Source organism: Pyrus communis, chromosome 2, assembly GCF_041283825.1.
Source record: "Pyrus communis isolate YQ-2024b chromosome 2, ASM4128382v1, whole genome shotgun sequence".
NCBI lineage: Eukaryota > Viridiplantae > Streptophyta > Magnoliopsida > Rosales > Rosaceae > Pyrus > Pyrus communis.
The window spans coordinates 25,086,815-25,103,580 of NC_142566.1; the positions used below are offsets into that span (position 1 = coordinate 25,086,815).

Below are 16,766 nucleotides of genomic sequence, written 5' to 3' on the forward strand. Positions count from 1 at the left end.
TAATTTCCTTCACACAATTCACTAGTTGAAAGGATTAATACTTCTACAGTATGTTATGCATATGCGACTTCGTTCTGTATTACATTCTTTCACCGATACAAGGACTCTTTCTTCAAAATTCAAATAGATATTCGCTTCGCACAACCACAAGCTGCCTGGTAAGTTCTTCTTACTACATACCGGAGCACATCCTCAGCGGTTTTGTAAATACAATAGCAGTAGAGATGAAAATGAAAACCAAATTAACTACAAAAATTCATAGGTACAACTCTCTGTCTCTCTGCCTTCCCAAAACCCAACCACCCCCCCCTCTTCTTTTTCCTCTCTCTCTCTCTCTCTCTCTCTCTCTCTCTCTCTCTCTCTCTTTCTACCCCTCTCCCTCCCTCCCTCCCAGGAAGCATGGATATCGATATTGGTAATATATGATACAGAGAGTATGCTTGTGAGGATGTTTTGGTAACTTTAATATCCCTCAAAGAGTTATCTTTCTTGACAATACAATTGTCTTCCTAGACAAATAGACTAACATCTTTATAGAGAAAAGAAACTGAGCTATGACATGCTTTTAAGAGCCATTCCAATGTCTGAATTTACATATTCCACGTCGTTTTCCTTCAAAAGAGTCGCGGATAGACTGCACCATGGAACGGACTGCAAGTATATGAGCCAATTCAGCATGCAGCTCCTGCAAAATGAATATAGTTCCATTGACCAACAATTTAAAAGTTTAGATTTCAGAGGGTAGAGAAGTGGTTGAATGTGATACCACGTTAGAAAGACATTCTTCAAAAGCCCCGAAATTTTCATCAGCAGGCATGAATATCTTTTGGTAAGCCGTTCTCAAACTTCTCATCTAGATCCTTGCGCGAAGGAATAGAAGCTTTTTTAGACATGTAATTAAATACAAATAATGTTTACTATTAAGATGAAACATCGATTAATGAAAACCTTGGCGGCTGTGAATCCATTACGTCGTAGACCCTCAAGATTTAAACCGCGAAGCACAGCTTTTTCTCCTGCAACCATCATATACTTTGGAACATCCTGTGTAATCTTCAGGGATATAAAAAAGAACAAAATAAATCAAGATTTCACAGTGAAAATTTTTGTGCCAATTGTTGTTTCATGTTGCACCAATCTCATAATTCACTAGTTCAAAGCAATAGTTCAAGTCTCCACGTTGCATAAAAGATGGTAAAAAGTCAAGACTGTCATACCACAGAGCCTCCGCCAATGAATGAGAAAGAACCAACATGGCAGAATTGATGAACTACAACAGCCCCTGCAGTGTAAGCATAATCCTACATTTGAAATGCAACTAAATATCAGGTACTGCATGTAGGATCGAAGTAACATATTCTTTAACTGAAGAATGCAAAACAGACAATACATTTGATGTCGAAGATAAGGAGTCTGAAAATGCAAGACACGATATAACATTTTGGATTCCACAAAAAAATATAACCTATGATATCATATGTAATCTGTGTGTCAAGTATATTTCTTCGATCAAAAGAATATATCTTTTTATGACAAATCAGCCAATATCCGGAAATTTGAAATTTCATAATCCAAAGAAAGCGCAAGGGCTTACTTCCACCTCAACAAAGCCTGCTAGCAACGTATTATTTGCAAAAATGATGTTGTTTCTGATCTTGCAATCGTGGGCAATATGACAAGATCCCATGATAAGATTGTTATTCCCAATAGCCTGATCACATAACAACAATGAGAGCATGAAACTTAAAACACCCGTATGAATGAAAAGTATTAAGCATATCCACATACAGTTGTATCACTTGACTTCGAAGACCGGTGGATTGAAGTATACTCTCTGATTTCATTGTTGTCCCCAACATCAAGGAAACATTCATCCCCTAACTAAATCACAAAACAAACACAAACTAGTGAACTTTGTATTAAAATTTTGAGTGTTGCAGTGAATTCGTTAACATATCGAAATTGACCTTGTACTTCAAGTCTTGGCATTTGACACCAACCACAGCATGGTGCCCAATAACATTATCACATCCGAGCACGGTACGCCCCGGAAGATCATCACCAACAATGGCACCACTGCCTGACAATTTTTGCACCACAACAATGAAAAGTTCATGACTTTGACATCAAAATGAAAACTTTAGCAAGCTATCAACAATGTATACATAGATATATACATATACATATACATATACATATATATATATATATATATATTCATAACTCACGTCATCAAAACACAACGCTCCCCAACTTCTGTATTTCCGAAAATATGGCTTCCGGGGTACAATCGGCAGCCATTGTCAACCGTCGCTGACGACCCAACAGTACAAAAGGGCCCAATTGAAACACCCTGATCGCAGAAACACAAAAGCCATCGACACTATGAGTTTCGTCACTAAAAGTAGCTAATTTAGTTGAATACTGGGATGTAAGGCGAAGAGAGTTACCTGACCCAAAACGGCATTGGGGTGAACAATTACAGTGGGATGAACGGAGCCGGAGTTAAGGGTGCTGGATAAGCGGAGTAGGGACGGCGAGCTGAGGCTGCTCAGCGAAAAGAGCTTAAGCGTTTGCCGCCAACTTTTACCAACGCACGCATGGCGTTCGACCCGTGGCCTCACTAAGACTCGTACGTTTTCCCTTCGGTCCCTCTCCCGGTTTATAGCCGTTCTCACTTTGTAGGCCAAAATTTACCAATTATCTCCAATAGTTTGACCAATCTCACTCAAACTCTTTTCTAACTTTTTTTTTCTTTTTTTTTTTTACAAATTAAAATTTTTTTTTCTTTTGTCTAAAGGATGAAATTCTAAATTATTCTAATTTACAGATCGACCGACTTATGCACAAAGGATCAAAACACTAATCTGATCAACTCCTCTAAGGGTTTTGTGTGGTCACAGGGCTCACACACCCTCCGAGCCTAGCCAGAATTTGCACAACAAGTAAAGTGGAAAATTTTCAAAGTAACCATAATATGTGAATCCTGAGTATAAATATGTCGTCATGTGACAGACTGACAGTGTTACAGTTATACACAAAACTATTCCGATTGGACATTTTGCTATATAATAAGGTCAACTTATGTGGTCTTCTGAGCATTACTCTTCAATAAATTATATGACAAGTATATCGTTATGGATAAATCCGATAAAATATCACGATATCTTACTCCTAAATGACAGTACAAAAGCACATTATGTCAAAATCTTGCACAAAAGGACATTTACTCAGGAGATGATAATTAGTAACATGAAGATGCCATTTGTCTACAGTTTGTCTACGTATTCAACATAGATTACAGGTAGATTACAGGCATATCTATCTCTCTTACAACTAACTACAACAAGAACTAGCTATGCTTTTTATTATTGGTTAAATTTATAGGTAGCCGGTGGGATGTCTGCAGATTGTCCTCACAAGGCCTCCTTCAAGCAAGAACGATTCGTCGAATTTGCGGGAATGTCATGGCTTTCCAAAATCCGAAGTACCTGCGGGAAACAAAATAGACAAGATATAAGTTCACAAAGAGATCACAGTTAACCTTTCTGCAGTGAGAGAGTAACTTGACATCAACACATACCTCAGACATCCGAGGCCTTGAACGAGGGTCTCGCCTGATGCACAAGGAAGCACATTCCATCATGTTGCAAACCTGTTGCTTCGAATAGCAGTTCCTTAACAGCGGGTCTAACAGTTCAAAAGTGGCGTTCTTTTTGAGCAGGGGGCGTGCCTGCTCCACAGAAGTGAGTGTAAGCAATGGCCAATATATAGTAGAAGATAACTCATCAGCAATATCAATTTAGAGTTGTTTTACTCATACATACCCATTCAGTGAGGGACTGTTGGCCTCTTGGGCGGTTTAAGTCCATAGCTTTCCGTCCTGTAACGAGCTCTACTAATACTACTCCGAAGGAATACACATCAGCTTTTTCTGTGATTTGTCCACTTTGAGCATATTCTGGAGCCAAGTAACTACATTAACACAAGGTTTCTGGTTTAGTAAAATTTATCCATTGGTAATTTGATATGGTTGAGACTTCTCAAGTCGTATGGTCTTACCCAAATCTTCCAAGTATTCTTGTTTGCATCCCAATGTCTCCATCTGGTTGCCACCGTGCAAGTCCAAAATCTCCGACCTGAAATCCAGAAGTCAGGTGGTTTTACTCCGATTGATGCATTTTATACAAACACTCGTACGCGGTGCAATTCACAGGAAAACGTAAAACTGGTGATGGAGTACTTAAAAATTTGTGTATAAGTGATGAGGAGAGGATGACATACCAATGGTTCAAAATCATGGGTCAGAAGGATATTGTTTGGCCTCATATCACGGTGGACAATGCAACCCACTCTACACTCTTCGTGAAGGTATCGCAACCCTCGAGCAGCTCCAACTGCAATTCTTTGTCGTGCAAACCATTTTAACGGGCTTCTGTTTTTCCCTGAAACTTTTTAGCATTCCCCCTTAATAGGTTGGTCTCAGGAGTAAAAGCAAAACAAATTTCTAAAAAGAGTGCTCGCGGTTATATATCCGCTGTTTTGAAAAAAAGGAATGTTGAACTTACCATAGAGATGAGAATCCAAAGATCCATTGCAGATATATTCGTAAACTAGCAACCTTTTTCCATTCTCCACACAGAATCCGATCAGCATTACGACATTACGATGCTGCGCACAGCTTAAGACCTCAACTTCTGAGCAGAATTCCTGATCACCTTGAGAACTAGCCAATTTATGTTGCTTGACAGCAACAACCTGACCATGTGGTAAGACGCCTTTGTGTACGGAGCCATATCCACCTTCAGCCAAGAAATTTGCTTCTGAAAATCCACCTGTAGCAAGTTCCAGCTCGGCGTAAGTGAACCACTTAGGTGGATTTCCAAATGCAGGTGCCTTGTGCTGACATATCGAACACAATGGAGGAGGGCTGGGAGGTAAGGGCCTGGATACCGAGACTGCTTCACGTACACTTCTGCGTGAGATTGATTCACGTACACTCCTGCTTAAGTTCAAATCAAGCCTATAATTCAACACTTCAACATCAGGTTCTCGATTTAAGTTGGCTAATTTATCCAGCAAGGTTCCATATGTTGAAATCAAAGCGTTATCGTAATGTTTCTCTGAAACTTCTACCACATATCTTGAAAATTCACCACCGGAACTTAGGTACTCTGTTGTCATCCATGGCTGGCAATATGAGCTCGTGTGATAAGAAATCCGGTTTTCATTGTTTGCCTCATTGTCAGAACCATTCGTGTTCTGATACTCTTGTTTTAACCTCCCCAAAATTCCAGAATTCCAGCACGATTCAGTCCCTACATCTGAGCTTGATACAGATAATGTTCCAATATCCGTAGCACTCAGAGGTGACTCACGGTCGAAACTACTAGTTGGAGTCACACACGGCCCTCTAATCATATTCCACTCTTCAAACTGGCTATTCCTACGTTCTGAATAAGATTCCGAACACAGAGGCACTTCACATACCGTCTTTGGAGAATTGACCAAATTCAACTGAAGAACCCTTGGCCCAGATCGTTTCATAACCACAACATTGCATTGCAGGTTCTCCAAGCAGTGTTTCTTTTCACATTTCAATTTTCTGCACAAGTTTGCAATACGATTGATTACTTGAACCGGAAGTAAGGGAATGAAACAATATTCTGGAGAAAAAGCTTTCGTCCACAAAATTTTTTCGAATGAGGATTAACGTTGTGCTATAGCAGTTAATAGTAGAAATTAAGGTTACATTAAATGTATTACTTGTCCAATATAACCCAGTTTGATTGAGCTTTCTTTGCTTCGGAAGCCACAACACCACACGGTGAGCCAGAGACAATCTTTATTCGGACCTTTATCTGTGAAGAAAAATATGGACATAGATTAGTATTAGTTGTAAAGCATGTAAGGACTAAAAATTGGGTGCGAAACGACATTGATGCACTGACCTTCTCTGGATCATAAACCTCTCGGAGTTGCAGCATCATCTGAGAGCATGAGTCCACAATGTCATCCTTGTTATCTAACATGGTTCCTGAGAGAGACCTCCGGTGACTCGTGGTGCAATCGTTGGTAAATCTTGCAAAATCCCATATCCTTTTACCTAGACAGATGATGTTTTCAACAACCATCAACTCTGGCCACATTGATATAAACTCGAGCACAAAACAAGGAGTAAAAATTTACCAAACAAAAATCAGACATCTTATGCATAAGTCAACTTGGTTTTGGAACCGATATCAAAGCTTCCAATTTGTCAAACACCTTTATCAAAATTAGTACCCGACAGACAAATCCAGAGGAAGTGTTAACCATAACATATTTCCAATTCACTAGAAATTTCCCTAGTGATCGAACTTCTTACATTCGTAGGAGAAAAAGATTATGTCATAAAAAAATTAGAACACCAATCTTAGACATGCCATACTAAATAATTTGCTTGTCAATCTAACGGGGAGGGGGATCCGGACTTGGTGCAAGGGATGGGCATACTGCCTTGACCAACTGGCCTAACCCAGAAGTGCAATTTCTTCGATCGAAAGAAAAGGAAGATTACTTACTTGAGTGAGAAGGAATGACAGCCAAAAGCTTGACATAATCACCAGGCTGCACAACATGAGTCAAAGTCCACACCAGAGCAGTCCTTGGAATTTCCTTCAATGCTTTCACAGCCACCACCACAACTTTCCCATCACCCTGCTCTTTCATAACTCAGCACACCCAGAAATTCTGAAATTCTACACCCCCCACAATTCCTCAACATACCCCACAATCAAAACCCGCATCCAGATTCTCCATCACAGACCGTACAGTTCATAAAAAAAAATTGCCAAACACAGAAGCAGAAAAGCATGCATAAATCACTCTGGGAATAAGCAGAAATTGTGAAATTCTGCACCCCAACACTAACTCAACACACCCCAAAATCAAGAACCACACCCAAATTCTCCCTCACAGGCCGTACAGTTCATAAAGAAAAGCCAAACCCAGAAGCAGAACAGGCATGTATAATCACTATGGGAATAAGCAGACAAATCTGAAATACTACACCCCGACAATCAAAACCCACATCCAAATTACCCCTCACAGGTAGTCCAGTTCACAAGAAACAAAACCCAGAAGCAGAAACACGCATTAATCACTGTGGGAAAAGCAGAAACGATTATATCATGACAGGCACAGAAACCAAATGAATCAACTTTTCGAGCCTTTACCCAGACGAAGAAAAAAATAAAAAACAGGCACACAACAGAAGCATGAAAGTAGGAAGCCTACGCGCACTGTCTTCAATGTGTACCTTAACAACGCACTGACTCACTCTGCCGTTAAAGCCACGAGCTTTGGGATTATTGCAAAAACAGAGCAAATAAATTTCTCAAACAAAAAAGTATGGATTTTTATTTTTATATTTTATATTTTATATTTTTGCATGAATTTTGATTAAGCCGTGGAGGGAGGGAGGGAGAGAGAGAAGGAGAAGCAGGTGGCCTAAGTTGGACTTTTATGTTGGTAGATTCTTACTCAGGACTATGCATAATTGTGAGAAAGAGGCGCCAAGGAGAAAGCATGTAAAACGACAAAGGGAAAGATTAGGTTTTAGGTTAAACGACAATGACTGGTTTATAAATATGTAAGACGAGATCTTAAATAGTACATACACCAATGATTGGGGTGGAGGTGGAGGTGGAGCGGAGCTTCTCTTTCTTGCACTCTCTAACCACTCTCTGAAAACAATTTCTATGTCCTATTCTCTAGTAAGAAGTTATATGAGAAAGTGCTTAGTTAGTTGTAATCATTTGATTTATTGTTTGACTAATGTTCCTTATTATCACCTAACCTCGTAACTAGGGATATTAGGTGTCGATGATTCGTAATATTAGGGGGCATTTTTGTTCAAAACTCTTTAGTGGTAGTAATATCATCACTCTACTTATTACTATTTGATAAGTTTAAATTTTGAGATTTGTGTCTATTCCCTACATAGATCTCCAAATTTAAACTCATTAAACGAGGATAAATAAAGTGGTGAAATTTAAACTCATCTAACAATAATAAATAGGATGATGGTGATTATCACCATGCTCACCATAACTTGAGAGTAATGAGTAAAGATATTCCAGTAACACTATACAAGTTGTTAATCATCCAAATCTGATTAAAAACTTTCATTAACTATCATATTAATTGTATTTTTATTTTCATTTTTTTTTTTGTTATATTGTATGTGATTGTGCAAACTTAAGCTTATAGGGATAGGACCACACACTCGAACCCTAATGGGTTAAACATTGGAGGGACATCTTAAAAGATGTCTCCTCTCCCCATAGAGTTTCTTCAAAGATTAGGACCTTAGAGATAACATGTTTCCAGTGCCTTCGTTTTCTTCAAGTCAAAAATAAAAGACATGTTTTTAGTTTTCTTTAATGTAGTATTCATACATGCATGGAAAACATGGGCACATTTTATTTAGGCTTCTTTATCAAAAGTTAAAACAGCTTGAAGTTATTACTTTTGATCGTAATCTACAACATTCACCAATGTTACTATAACATCAATTTATTTTATACCGAATTTTGGGGACCAGCTGATGTGAAAATATCAATGAAACTTAAAGACTGATAATCTCGATAACCTTTTTGAATGTCCATCTTATCAGGATTTCCTTTTCCATCTATGGCAAATAATCAAACTTAAAATTTTCCAACTCAGCAAGTGTGGGAAGAGCTCTTTAAAATACAATTCATTTTTGTGGGTGAGCCAAATGATGAGTCTACCTCTACCAAGTTCCTCTTACTAGGAGGATTTGATCATAATATGTCAGCGAGAATGATAAGTTGCTTTTGAGTTCGATTTCATTGCTCCAAATCTTCTTTGTTCGATTTTGCCTCTGCTCCCAGGGATGTGAAGTTGTGGTGGCGGATGCGCATAAGAACGTGCTGTAGTGAAGGGCCATTGCGCGATCAACGCACTAAATGACATGAAACGAATAAAATATTATCGCATAAGTTGGTAAGTATCTTAAAAGTTGGCTTATATTGTTCTCTTTCTCCAGAAAGGAAAATGTAGGGCATCTTAGGCAGGTAAACAATTGGGAACTTTATGGACTTGGAATCTTAAATTTAATTAAAGTCTGAGTCGACTTGCTTTTCCCTTTAACCAAAGGAGTTTTCAATATGCAAAGTTTTGGTGCGTTAACTTTAGCTTGATAAAGTTGGCCATGATGAGAGTCTTGAGAGACATGCTGAAGAAAACGATATCGAGGAAGCAATAACACGCATGCATGCATGATTGCAACTTTTGTCATGAGATATACAGATGAGATTACGATAAACGATAAGATAATTATATTAAATTTATCTAAACTACAAGAAAAAAAAATTTAAACTTAAATACAGAAAATAAAGTACACGACTTAATTAATCAACTTGATTAAATTCGTATGTGATCGTGAAATGGTCTTTCAAGACAATCTATTAACCTAGGCCAAAACTTCAGCTTCGTGATTAGTGAATGAAGACTCTGCACTGAATTTCACAATTACTTAGTACAACTAGCTAGTGCATGATGATATATACAACAATTACTTTGTTGTCAGATCTTATCTCCAACATGCATGATTAAATTATAAAGATGCTCTCATTGATCAGAATCATATTCCTATTTCTTTGCTGACCAATAGTTTAAGTTGAATTTAGGGCTTCAAGCAAGGTATTTTATCATGTCAAAGTGTTTGATCTTATGATTTTCACACCAATCTTTCAATCTCTTACACTCTTTCTTTTAAATGTATAACAAGATAAAATAGTCAAATTAGAATGCAGATACGAGGTTCAAAATTATTATCTTTATTCTAAGTTAACTTTTTGGCATAGGCTTCTCATTGGCTTTTCTTAGTCTACGACGAAGAATTTTTTTTTCAATGGACCATATTTCCAGCATATTGAAAAAATATAACATGACATAGACTATGATATTGAAGGATTGATTTTTGCTTAGTTTGACTAATTTACCCATGTTCTATTAGATTGTTTTCTCTCTAAATATTTTTTGAACTAAGGGGTGGTTTTGGTATTTTATTATTTTTATTTTGTTAAGAGTAAATAGTCATAAGGAGTATGGGCCCAGTTTAGGCCGCCATGCCAACAGAACCCAGTTTAGGCGGGCCGGTTTTTTTATATGGACAAAATGGTCTTTTTGCGCGGCAATAATCTCAGCGCTGATAAAGGGCCCGATTAACGGTCGTCTTATTTCCGAAAAGGGAACACGAAGCCTCAAATGGTAGCCGGCAATTCGACCGTTGCCGTGTCAAGGTTGAAGAGGGAAGATTGCAAGCGCACCAAACACGACTCTCACTTCTCCAATTGGAAGGTAATATTTCTCTTTCTTATGGAATTGAAGTTTTAATTTTTTTTTAATTTAAGAGGATAAATTTGAAATCTTTGGAGATTTCTCTACTGATTTCAGTCACTGTTCGGTTGAAAATTTTCAAATTTACTCCAGATCTTTGCTTTAAATCTTGTTTCTCTGATTACCCAGATTCCAGAATCTAATTTTACATGGTATTTACAATCTGGGTTTGTTGACTTTAATCTGGAATTTTAGGATAATTTGAATTTAATCCCAAATATTTACCTTATATTATGTTTCTCTGATTACCCAGATTCCGGAATCCAATTTTATTTGGTATTTATGATCCGTGTTTTTTTTGGTTGTTCTGTATTTGTTATTGTGAATTTAGATTCTGGTTGGCCCTTCTGATTGGGAAGACTATTCGCTGGGCAAAGAAGGAGCTGAAAGATACAGAGTTCATAACCTCCCCAAAAAGGAGAGTCCGGGTGTCTATGAACTCGGGATTTCCGTTTCGCGTACCGGTCTAGGCCGTGAGATTGGGAAGCTTGACCCGGACTACATAGTCCCGGTGTACCTTGGACAAGCTGATAATGTGAGGACACGGCTTCAGCAATATGGTCGTTCAGGTGCGCATTTGGGGAATGGCAGCTCAACTGGTCATCCTACTGACTCTGTGCAAAAGGAAAAGGGGCCCGGATTGTTTGTAGAGATACTGTCAAGAGGCTACCCCATTGCGTATAGATGGGCTCCTGTAAGTATATCTCAATCTTGTTTTGTTTAAAGTTCGAAATTGACTTGGGTTTTCTGGGAGAAATCGGTATTGATGCTATTGTGTTTTAGGCGATGATAAAGAAATAGATGTAGCATGTTGAAGAGTATTAAATCTCATGTCGGAAACTTGACAACATAAAATACAATATGTAAGTGAGTTGGTTCCACTACTAATAACGCCGAGGCCTTTTGCAATAAAACATCACACTAGCAAGACCAGATTCTTAAATGCAAGCTGGGGATAATGTCGGTGTTAGGCCAGTTAGTAGTAGGCTGCTAGTGCACTCGTCTGAAATCTTGAGATAGCATGCATCTGCTAAGTTACCACTGTCATTCTTGCTAGTTGAAGAAATTGGATATTATGACGGTGCTTATTGATTCTTTGTTGATTGTCAAACAGATGGAAAATAAAAGCGATGCACTGAAAACAGAAACTCAGCTGCTTGATACATTTGACTATGCATGGAATACAACCATTAATGGAGCAAGGCGCCCTGATGATGTCCTTCGAAAACTCAAGAAGATTTCTTCAAGCACTACGCGATTTGCTAACATTGCCGAGAAGCTTCTGCCTTTCAGTCAGAAGAAAGTGGGCATCAGAATTGAATCAAGCAAACCAATTTCAACGGGTGACAAATTTGGTGCTTATGATGACAGGGAGATCCACAACTCCCCTTTTCGGGTCTTCAAGCTCGGCAGATCACAGCCTAGGTTGGTTTCATATAGAAGCATTACTAAGGAGAATACTAGTATAATTTGTGGGGTGGTTGTAGGAGATGGTTCTGTTTGCAGAACGGCACCAGTTCCAGGAAGAAAGAGGTGTGCTGAACACAAAGGGATGAGGATTAATGGGTCAACCAGAGTTGGGATATCAATCAGCAATGCCGACTCACAGTGCCGCGTTATTAGCAACCATGATCCAGTAGAGCTTCCGCCAGTTGAAGTTCCTGCTAGTGAGATTTTCGTTCCAATTTGTGGATTCATCTTGGCTGATGGATCGCCTTGTGGAAGGCATCCGATCCGAGGGCGGAAAAGGTGTGATGAGCATAAAGGGAGAAGAATTCAGAAACCCTAAATTTGTGGGACTTCACAATCCACCTGGTCTGCCTAAGCTAGGCCGTCGTCCGACTAGCGCCTAATGTTTTTTAGAACTTACCGTAGTTGTTTTATCTTCTGTAAATTAATTATATAAATTAATTATATAAATTGGAGAATGCAGGCGTCAATTTGTTGTTGATTGTTATTTATGCCTTGGAAATAATGTTGTAGCTGTCTGTATTGGTACATGCTCTTTAATTTAATGTTGTATTGGCCCAAAAAAAAAAAAATAACATTGTTGTACCAGCTTGTTGTATTACATGTCATTTATATTGAACTCAAATTGTGTTCTATGATTCCAAAAATTCTATTATATAACTCTACACTTTAATCTCTGATATTTAAAATCAATAGATTTGGTTCTTGGGATTGTCCACCGTCAATTATTTTGGTCTTTCAGTAAGAAATATTTATTAAATTAAAAATATTTTTGTCAAATCAATGCGTCCTATTAAACTGGTGGTTTCTTCAATTTAACGGAGATTTTTCACAAAATAATTAAAATGATTGACGATAATCAATCTCATATATCACTTTTATAAATTTTAAAATATAAATAAATCAAAGTGAGGAGTTAAGAAAATTTTTAAAAATTATTAACTAAAAAGTATTTTTCTTTTTTAGATCCTCTTCTGATTTATTTAAAATAAAATCTAATGTACTTCTTGACAAAATAAAGATAATGTTAATATTATAAAACCGCACAAGATAAAGCTACCACTTGACCTGCGCACGCACGCTCGTCGCCCCATTTCCCTACTGCCCTCCCCTATCGTGCGCCGCAGCAGCAGTAGCCATCTCCGATACGATGCCAGCCGGCGATCTCAGGTGCGCAGAGTGGTCCTCGGACGCCGAGTGGGAGGCCTGGGTGTGGACCCAGATCAAAGCCGAGGCGCGGGGCGATGCCGAGTCGGAGCCGGCTCTGGCCAGCTACCTCTACTCCACCATACTCTCCCACTCGTCGCTGGAGCGATCGCTGTCGTTTCACCTGGGGAACAAGCTCTGCTCTTCCACCCTCCTTTCGACGCTCCTCTACGACCTCTTCCTCAACACCTTCTCCTCTGACCCCTCCTTACGTGCCGCCGCCGTTGCGGATCTCTGCGCCGCCCACGAGCGCGACCCCGCCTGCGTCTCGTTTTCCCACTGCCTGCTCAATTACAAAGGCTTCCTGGCCTGTCAGGTAATTGGTTTAATTTTTAGGCTGGTAATTTAGTTTCCTGTTTGGATTCCGAGAAAATGTAAGAAAAATTGGACGAAGTGATTTGCTTTTTTAGGCGCGCATCAAATCATATAGTTAATTTTCTGTTTGGATTCGAAGAAAGTGTAAGAAAATTGCATGAATTCATTTTATTTTTCAGGCGTGCACCGAGTTAGGTAGTTAAATTCCTGTTTGGATTGCCAGAAAATGAAAGAAAATTTTAACAAATTTATTTGATTTATAGGCGCATCGAGTGGCGCACAAGCTGTGGATCCAGAACCGTAGGCCGCTGGCGCTTGCGCTACACTCGAGGATCGCGGACGTGTTCGCGGTGGACATACACCCAGCGGCGAGGATCGGAAAGGGGGTGCTGTTCGACCACGCGACAGGGGTGGTGGTGGGGGAGACGGCGGTGATCGGGAACAACGTGTCGATACTCCACCACGTGACGCTGGGTGGCACCGGGAAAGCCGGCGGAGACCGGCACCCGAAGATCGGCGATGGGGTTTTGATCGGTGCGAGCGCGACGATTTTGGGGAATGTGAAGATTGGGGAGGGCGCAAAGATTGGGGCGGGGTCGGTTGTGCTGATTGATGTTCCTCCGAGAACCACGGCGGTGGGAAATCCGGCGAGATTGGTTGGCGGGAAGGAACGGCCGTCGAAGCACGAGGATGTGCCTGGCCAGTCCATGGATCACACCTCGTTTATGTCTGAGTGGTCCGACTACATTATATAGAAATTTAAAAGTTTGTTTCTTGTTCGTTATGACGATTATTTCTTGTTAAGTGGCAGCTGAACTAGTTATGTTAGTTATTTCTCCGCCTCTAATGTTTCAATAATGCAGTAATCCTTTGTTTTGTAATCCTTTTTAAATTAAAAAGAAAAATAATATATTTTTCAATTCATTCGATTCATAGGCCGAAATTTAAGAAATGCGTGAAAAGTCAAAATAAGTGCGTAAATAGCACATTACAAAGCTGTTAAGTATATGAACTAAAAGTAAGTTAAAAGAAGTATAAATTCTCTAGGAACAAATTTTGTGAGATATTAGAATTGAGTGGTTTGTGGTCTATCTGCTATTCATATCTTGCAACTATCTAACAAGATTTATCTTACTTTAGAGATCTCGTTGAACAAAATCATAATATGATTTAAGTGGATTTTAAAGATAAAATTGAACAATAAATCGACCGGCCACTCACATTCCGCAATTACCTAGCAAGATTCATCCCCCAGAAAACCTTGTTTTTCTTTGGCATGTTTACCAAAAGGGAATGGAATGGTGGGAACTAGAATTGCACATATCCCCAACTATTCCAGCGTTTACCAAACTATCAGGAGTCAAAATGATTGTAAGACCCGCTTAAAATTAGAAATTCAACTTCTGAAATGGCCAGAGTTCGATTCTCGAGTGGGAGGAGGTATTTGGATTCCTGAAAATGGTTTTCATCAGGAATCCAAATTTTATATCGGTAATACCCTGAAATTCCATAGATGAGAACAATGTTAGTATTTGGAGCCTTGCGATGGTGATGGTTGGCCATAGCTTCACCTCTCTCTCTCTCTCTCTTCTCTCTTGCCCACATCACTCTTTCTCAGCCAAACAAAATCATATGTTCATCTATCCCTACCTCTCTCTCACTCCTCTCAGATCTAGGCTTTACCTTCGTTTTTTTTTTCTTTGAAAAACACCAACACCACCCATGCATCAGATTTGAGTTTGTGCTTTTTACGTTTTGAGTTTATATTTTATGAGATCTGGCATATATATTTTCAGGTCTCGCCTCGATCTTTATGGATTTGAGATTTGGAAGCAGAAAAGGGGAAGGCGAAGAGAATGGTGAAGGAGGTGGCAACCTATGTCAGTATGAAAAGGTAAAGATCTCTTCTTTTCTCTTGCCTGCAGAAGTAATTTCGCTTTCAGATTGGACTTATAATTTGGGTGATTTGCAATTTTGTTATGCATTTAATTAAAAGCACCTGTTCAATTTTGCAATTTTGTTGCTTTATTCTTTTTCCCTTCATTTCTGTTGGTTTTGTAAGATATGTGGTTTCTTTATCTTTGATTTGGTTTTTATTCATAACTTTGGCAGAAAGAAGTTCAGATTTCACGTAGACCATCCTGATGAATTTATGTGTGGAGCATCAAAGATGGGATGTAAGTGCAAAGTTTTCCGGGGAAGATGTAATTTTCAAGTCTTTTTAATTAGGGATAAAATATGTAAAATTATAGTTGTTTTAATATATTTCGATAGATAGTTTTGAATGTAGTAAATTGTAATATTCTATTGCTTGTGCTTGTGGGCAGTTTTGATTTTTGGAAAAGATTTTTTTTTTTTTTTTTTTTTTTTTTTGGTTTAGCCTCAATTTTTGCTGCCGGGGTGTATTGATTTTTTCTATAATTTTTTTAATTTTTAATTGATAGGGCACGATCACAAAAAGACCTAGCTTCTCTGCCCTCCCAGTTTCCATACACTCTCACGGTTAAGTTATGTTAACATTTTATATCACTATTGTTTTTTGTCTTATTATCTCTATAAAAAAATCAATATAAAATGTTGACGTGGCTTAACCGTAACCGTACAAAATAGAAGAGGATGAGAGTGTATGGGAACTAGGAGGGTAGAGAAGCCGATCCTTACAAAAATTGTGTGAATACGGATGGGAAGTCTTCTGACAACCTTGTCAGAATAGGGCACGAAAAGGCTCTTGTTTGTGCTTAAATGTTGCGCAAATGGCCATATTGTGCCTTTTGACCAAAGGGCACGGCCATAGAGGGCACCATATATTTTAGTTGCTGCATTGTTGCTTTTGTTCTATGGGCACATATGTTGGTGTCCTTTGACTTCATAGGGCACATTTAATTTTTTGTGTGCAATGCTCATATTTTTTTTGCAGTGATGTGGTATTTAAGAAAGAAAAACCTTCTCCTAATATAGTTCATATGTTGGCTTCAATCATGGTAATGACTATATTCAGGCTAACAATGATGTTAAGCTGGCCAGTAAACAAAATCTAAAGTTTAGGTGGGAACCTCCCCAAAGAGGGCAGCTGAAAATCAACTTTGATGGGCCTGTTATTAACTCCGACGCGGCGGCCGACTTTGTGATCAGAAATGAAGGATTTCCAATTGTTGCTGGAGCAAGAAGAGTGGGAGAGAATAGCATCTCTTTAGCTGAAGTTCTAGCTTGAGGGATGCTCTTTGCTTGGCTAAAGGGAAAGGTTTCAAGAAAGTTTGTGTGGGATGTGATTCTAAACTTCTTGTTGACGCAATCAAAGGTTTTTGCGAGAGCCCTTGGCGTTTGAGTAACATCATTGAAGACATCAAGTGGTTGGCCACTACATT

General features: G+C 38.9%; 4 protein-coding genes and 1 long non-coding RNA gene across 10 annotated transcripts; 3 read left to right on the forward strand and 2 right to left on the reverse strand.

Annotated features, from left to right (window-relative positions):
- Positions 1–437: 437 nt before the first annotated feature.
- On the reverse strand, positions 438–2,549 carry LOC137748941 (putative acyl-[acyl-carrier-protein]--UDP-N-acetylglucosamine O-acyltransferase, mitochondrial). Of its 3 annotated transcripts, XM_088689099.1 has the most exons (9): positions 2,451–2,549; positions 2,229–2,353; positions 1,968–2,076; positions 1,789–1,881; positions 1,595–1,711; positions 1,218–1,301; positions 949–1,053; positions 767–853; positions 438–685 (listed from the first exon to the last, which is right to left on the reverse strand). In XM_088689099.1, the coding sequence occupies exons 2-9, from the start codon at positions 2,231–2,233 to the stop codon at positions 566–568; spliced, it is 720 nt and encodes a 239-aa protein (XP_088545225.1). In that variant the 5' UTR covers positions 2,234–2,353; positions 2,451–2,549; the 3' UTR covers positions 438–565. The 3 variants fall into 3 exon arrangements, with proteins under 3 accessions (XP_088545225.1, XP_068345233.2, XP_088545233.1); XM_068489132.2 differs by lacking the exon at positions 2,451–2,549 and having other exon boundaries at positions 1,789–1,877; positions 1,968–2,080; XM_088689107.1 differs by lacking the exon at positions 2,451–2,549 and having other exon boundaries at positions 1,789–1,877; positions 2,229–2,351.
- Positions 2,550–3,197: 648 nt separating this feature from the next.
- LOC137747603 (inactive protein kinase SELMODRAFT_444075) lies at positions 3,198–7,744 on the reverse strand. 4 transcript variants are annotated; one of them, XR_015958433.1, is made up of 9 exons: positions 6,564–7,624; positions 5,952–6,106; positions 5,767–5,861; positions 4,569–5,605; positions 4,285–4,445; positions 4,063–4,139; positions 3,828–3,961; positions 3,584–3,733; positions 3,198–3,491 (listed from the first exon to the last, which is right to left on the reverse strand). XR_015958433.1 is itself a non-coding variant. In XM_068487740.2 (9 exons), the coding sequence occupies exons 1-9, from the start codon at positions 6,709–6,711 to the stop codon at positions 3,417–3,419; spliced, it is 2,052 nt and encodes a 683-aa protein (XP_068343841.2). In that variant the 5' UTR covers positions 6,712–7,744; the 3' UTR covers positions 3,198–3,416. The 4 variants fall into 4 exon arrangements, 2 of the variants coding, with proteins under 2 accessions (XP_068343841.2, XP_068343842.2); XR_015958432.1 differs by having other exon boundaries at positions 4,285–4,451; XM_068487740.2 differs by having other exon boundaries at positions 3,828–3,975; positions 4,285–4,451; positions 6,564–7,744.
- A 2,462-nt stretch (positions 7,745–10,206) lies between these two features.
- On the forward strand, positions 10,207–12,527 carry LOC137746779 (protein EFFECTOR OF TRANSCRIPTION 2). Its single transcript, XM_068486785.2, has 3 exons — positions 10,207–10,371; positions 10,742–11,104; positions 11,525–12,527. Exons 1-3 carry the CDS (start codon positions 10,279–10,281, stop codon positions 12,197–12,199), a joined length of 1,131 nt encoding a protein of 376 aa, XP_068342886.2. The 5' UTR covers positions 10,207–10,278; the 3' UTR covers positions 12,200–12,527.
- Positions 12,528–12,893: 366 nt separating this feature from the next.
- LOC137746780 (serine acetyltransferase 5) lies at positions 12,894–14,325 on the forward strand. Its single transcript, XM_068486786.2, has 2 exons — positions 12,894–13,402; positions 13,665–14,325. The coding sequence occupies exons 1-2, from the start codon at positions 13,031–13,033 to the stop codon at positions 14,154–14,156; spliced, it is 864 nt and encodes a 287-aa protein (XP_068342887.1). The 5' UTR covers positions 12,894–13,030; the 3' UTR covers positions 14,157–14,325.
- A 409-nt stretch (positions 14,326–14,734) lies between these two features.
- Positions 14,735–15,686, forward strand: LOC148698811 (uncharacterized). The gene is made up of 2 exons (XR_015958442.1): positions 14,735–15,295; positions 15,514–15,686. It is a non-coding gene; the product is annotated as an uncharacterized LOC148698811 (long non-coding RNA).
- The last annotated feature ends 1,080 nt before the right edge of the window (positions 15,687–16,766 follow it).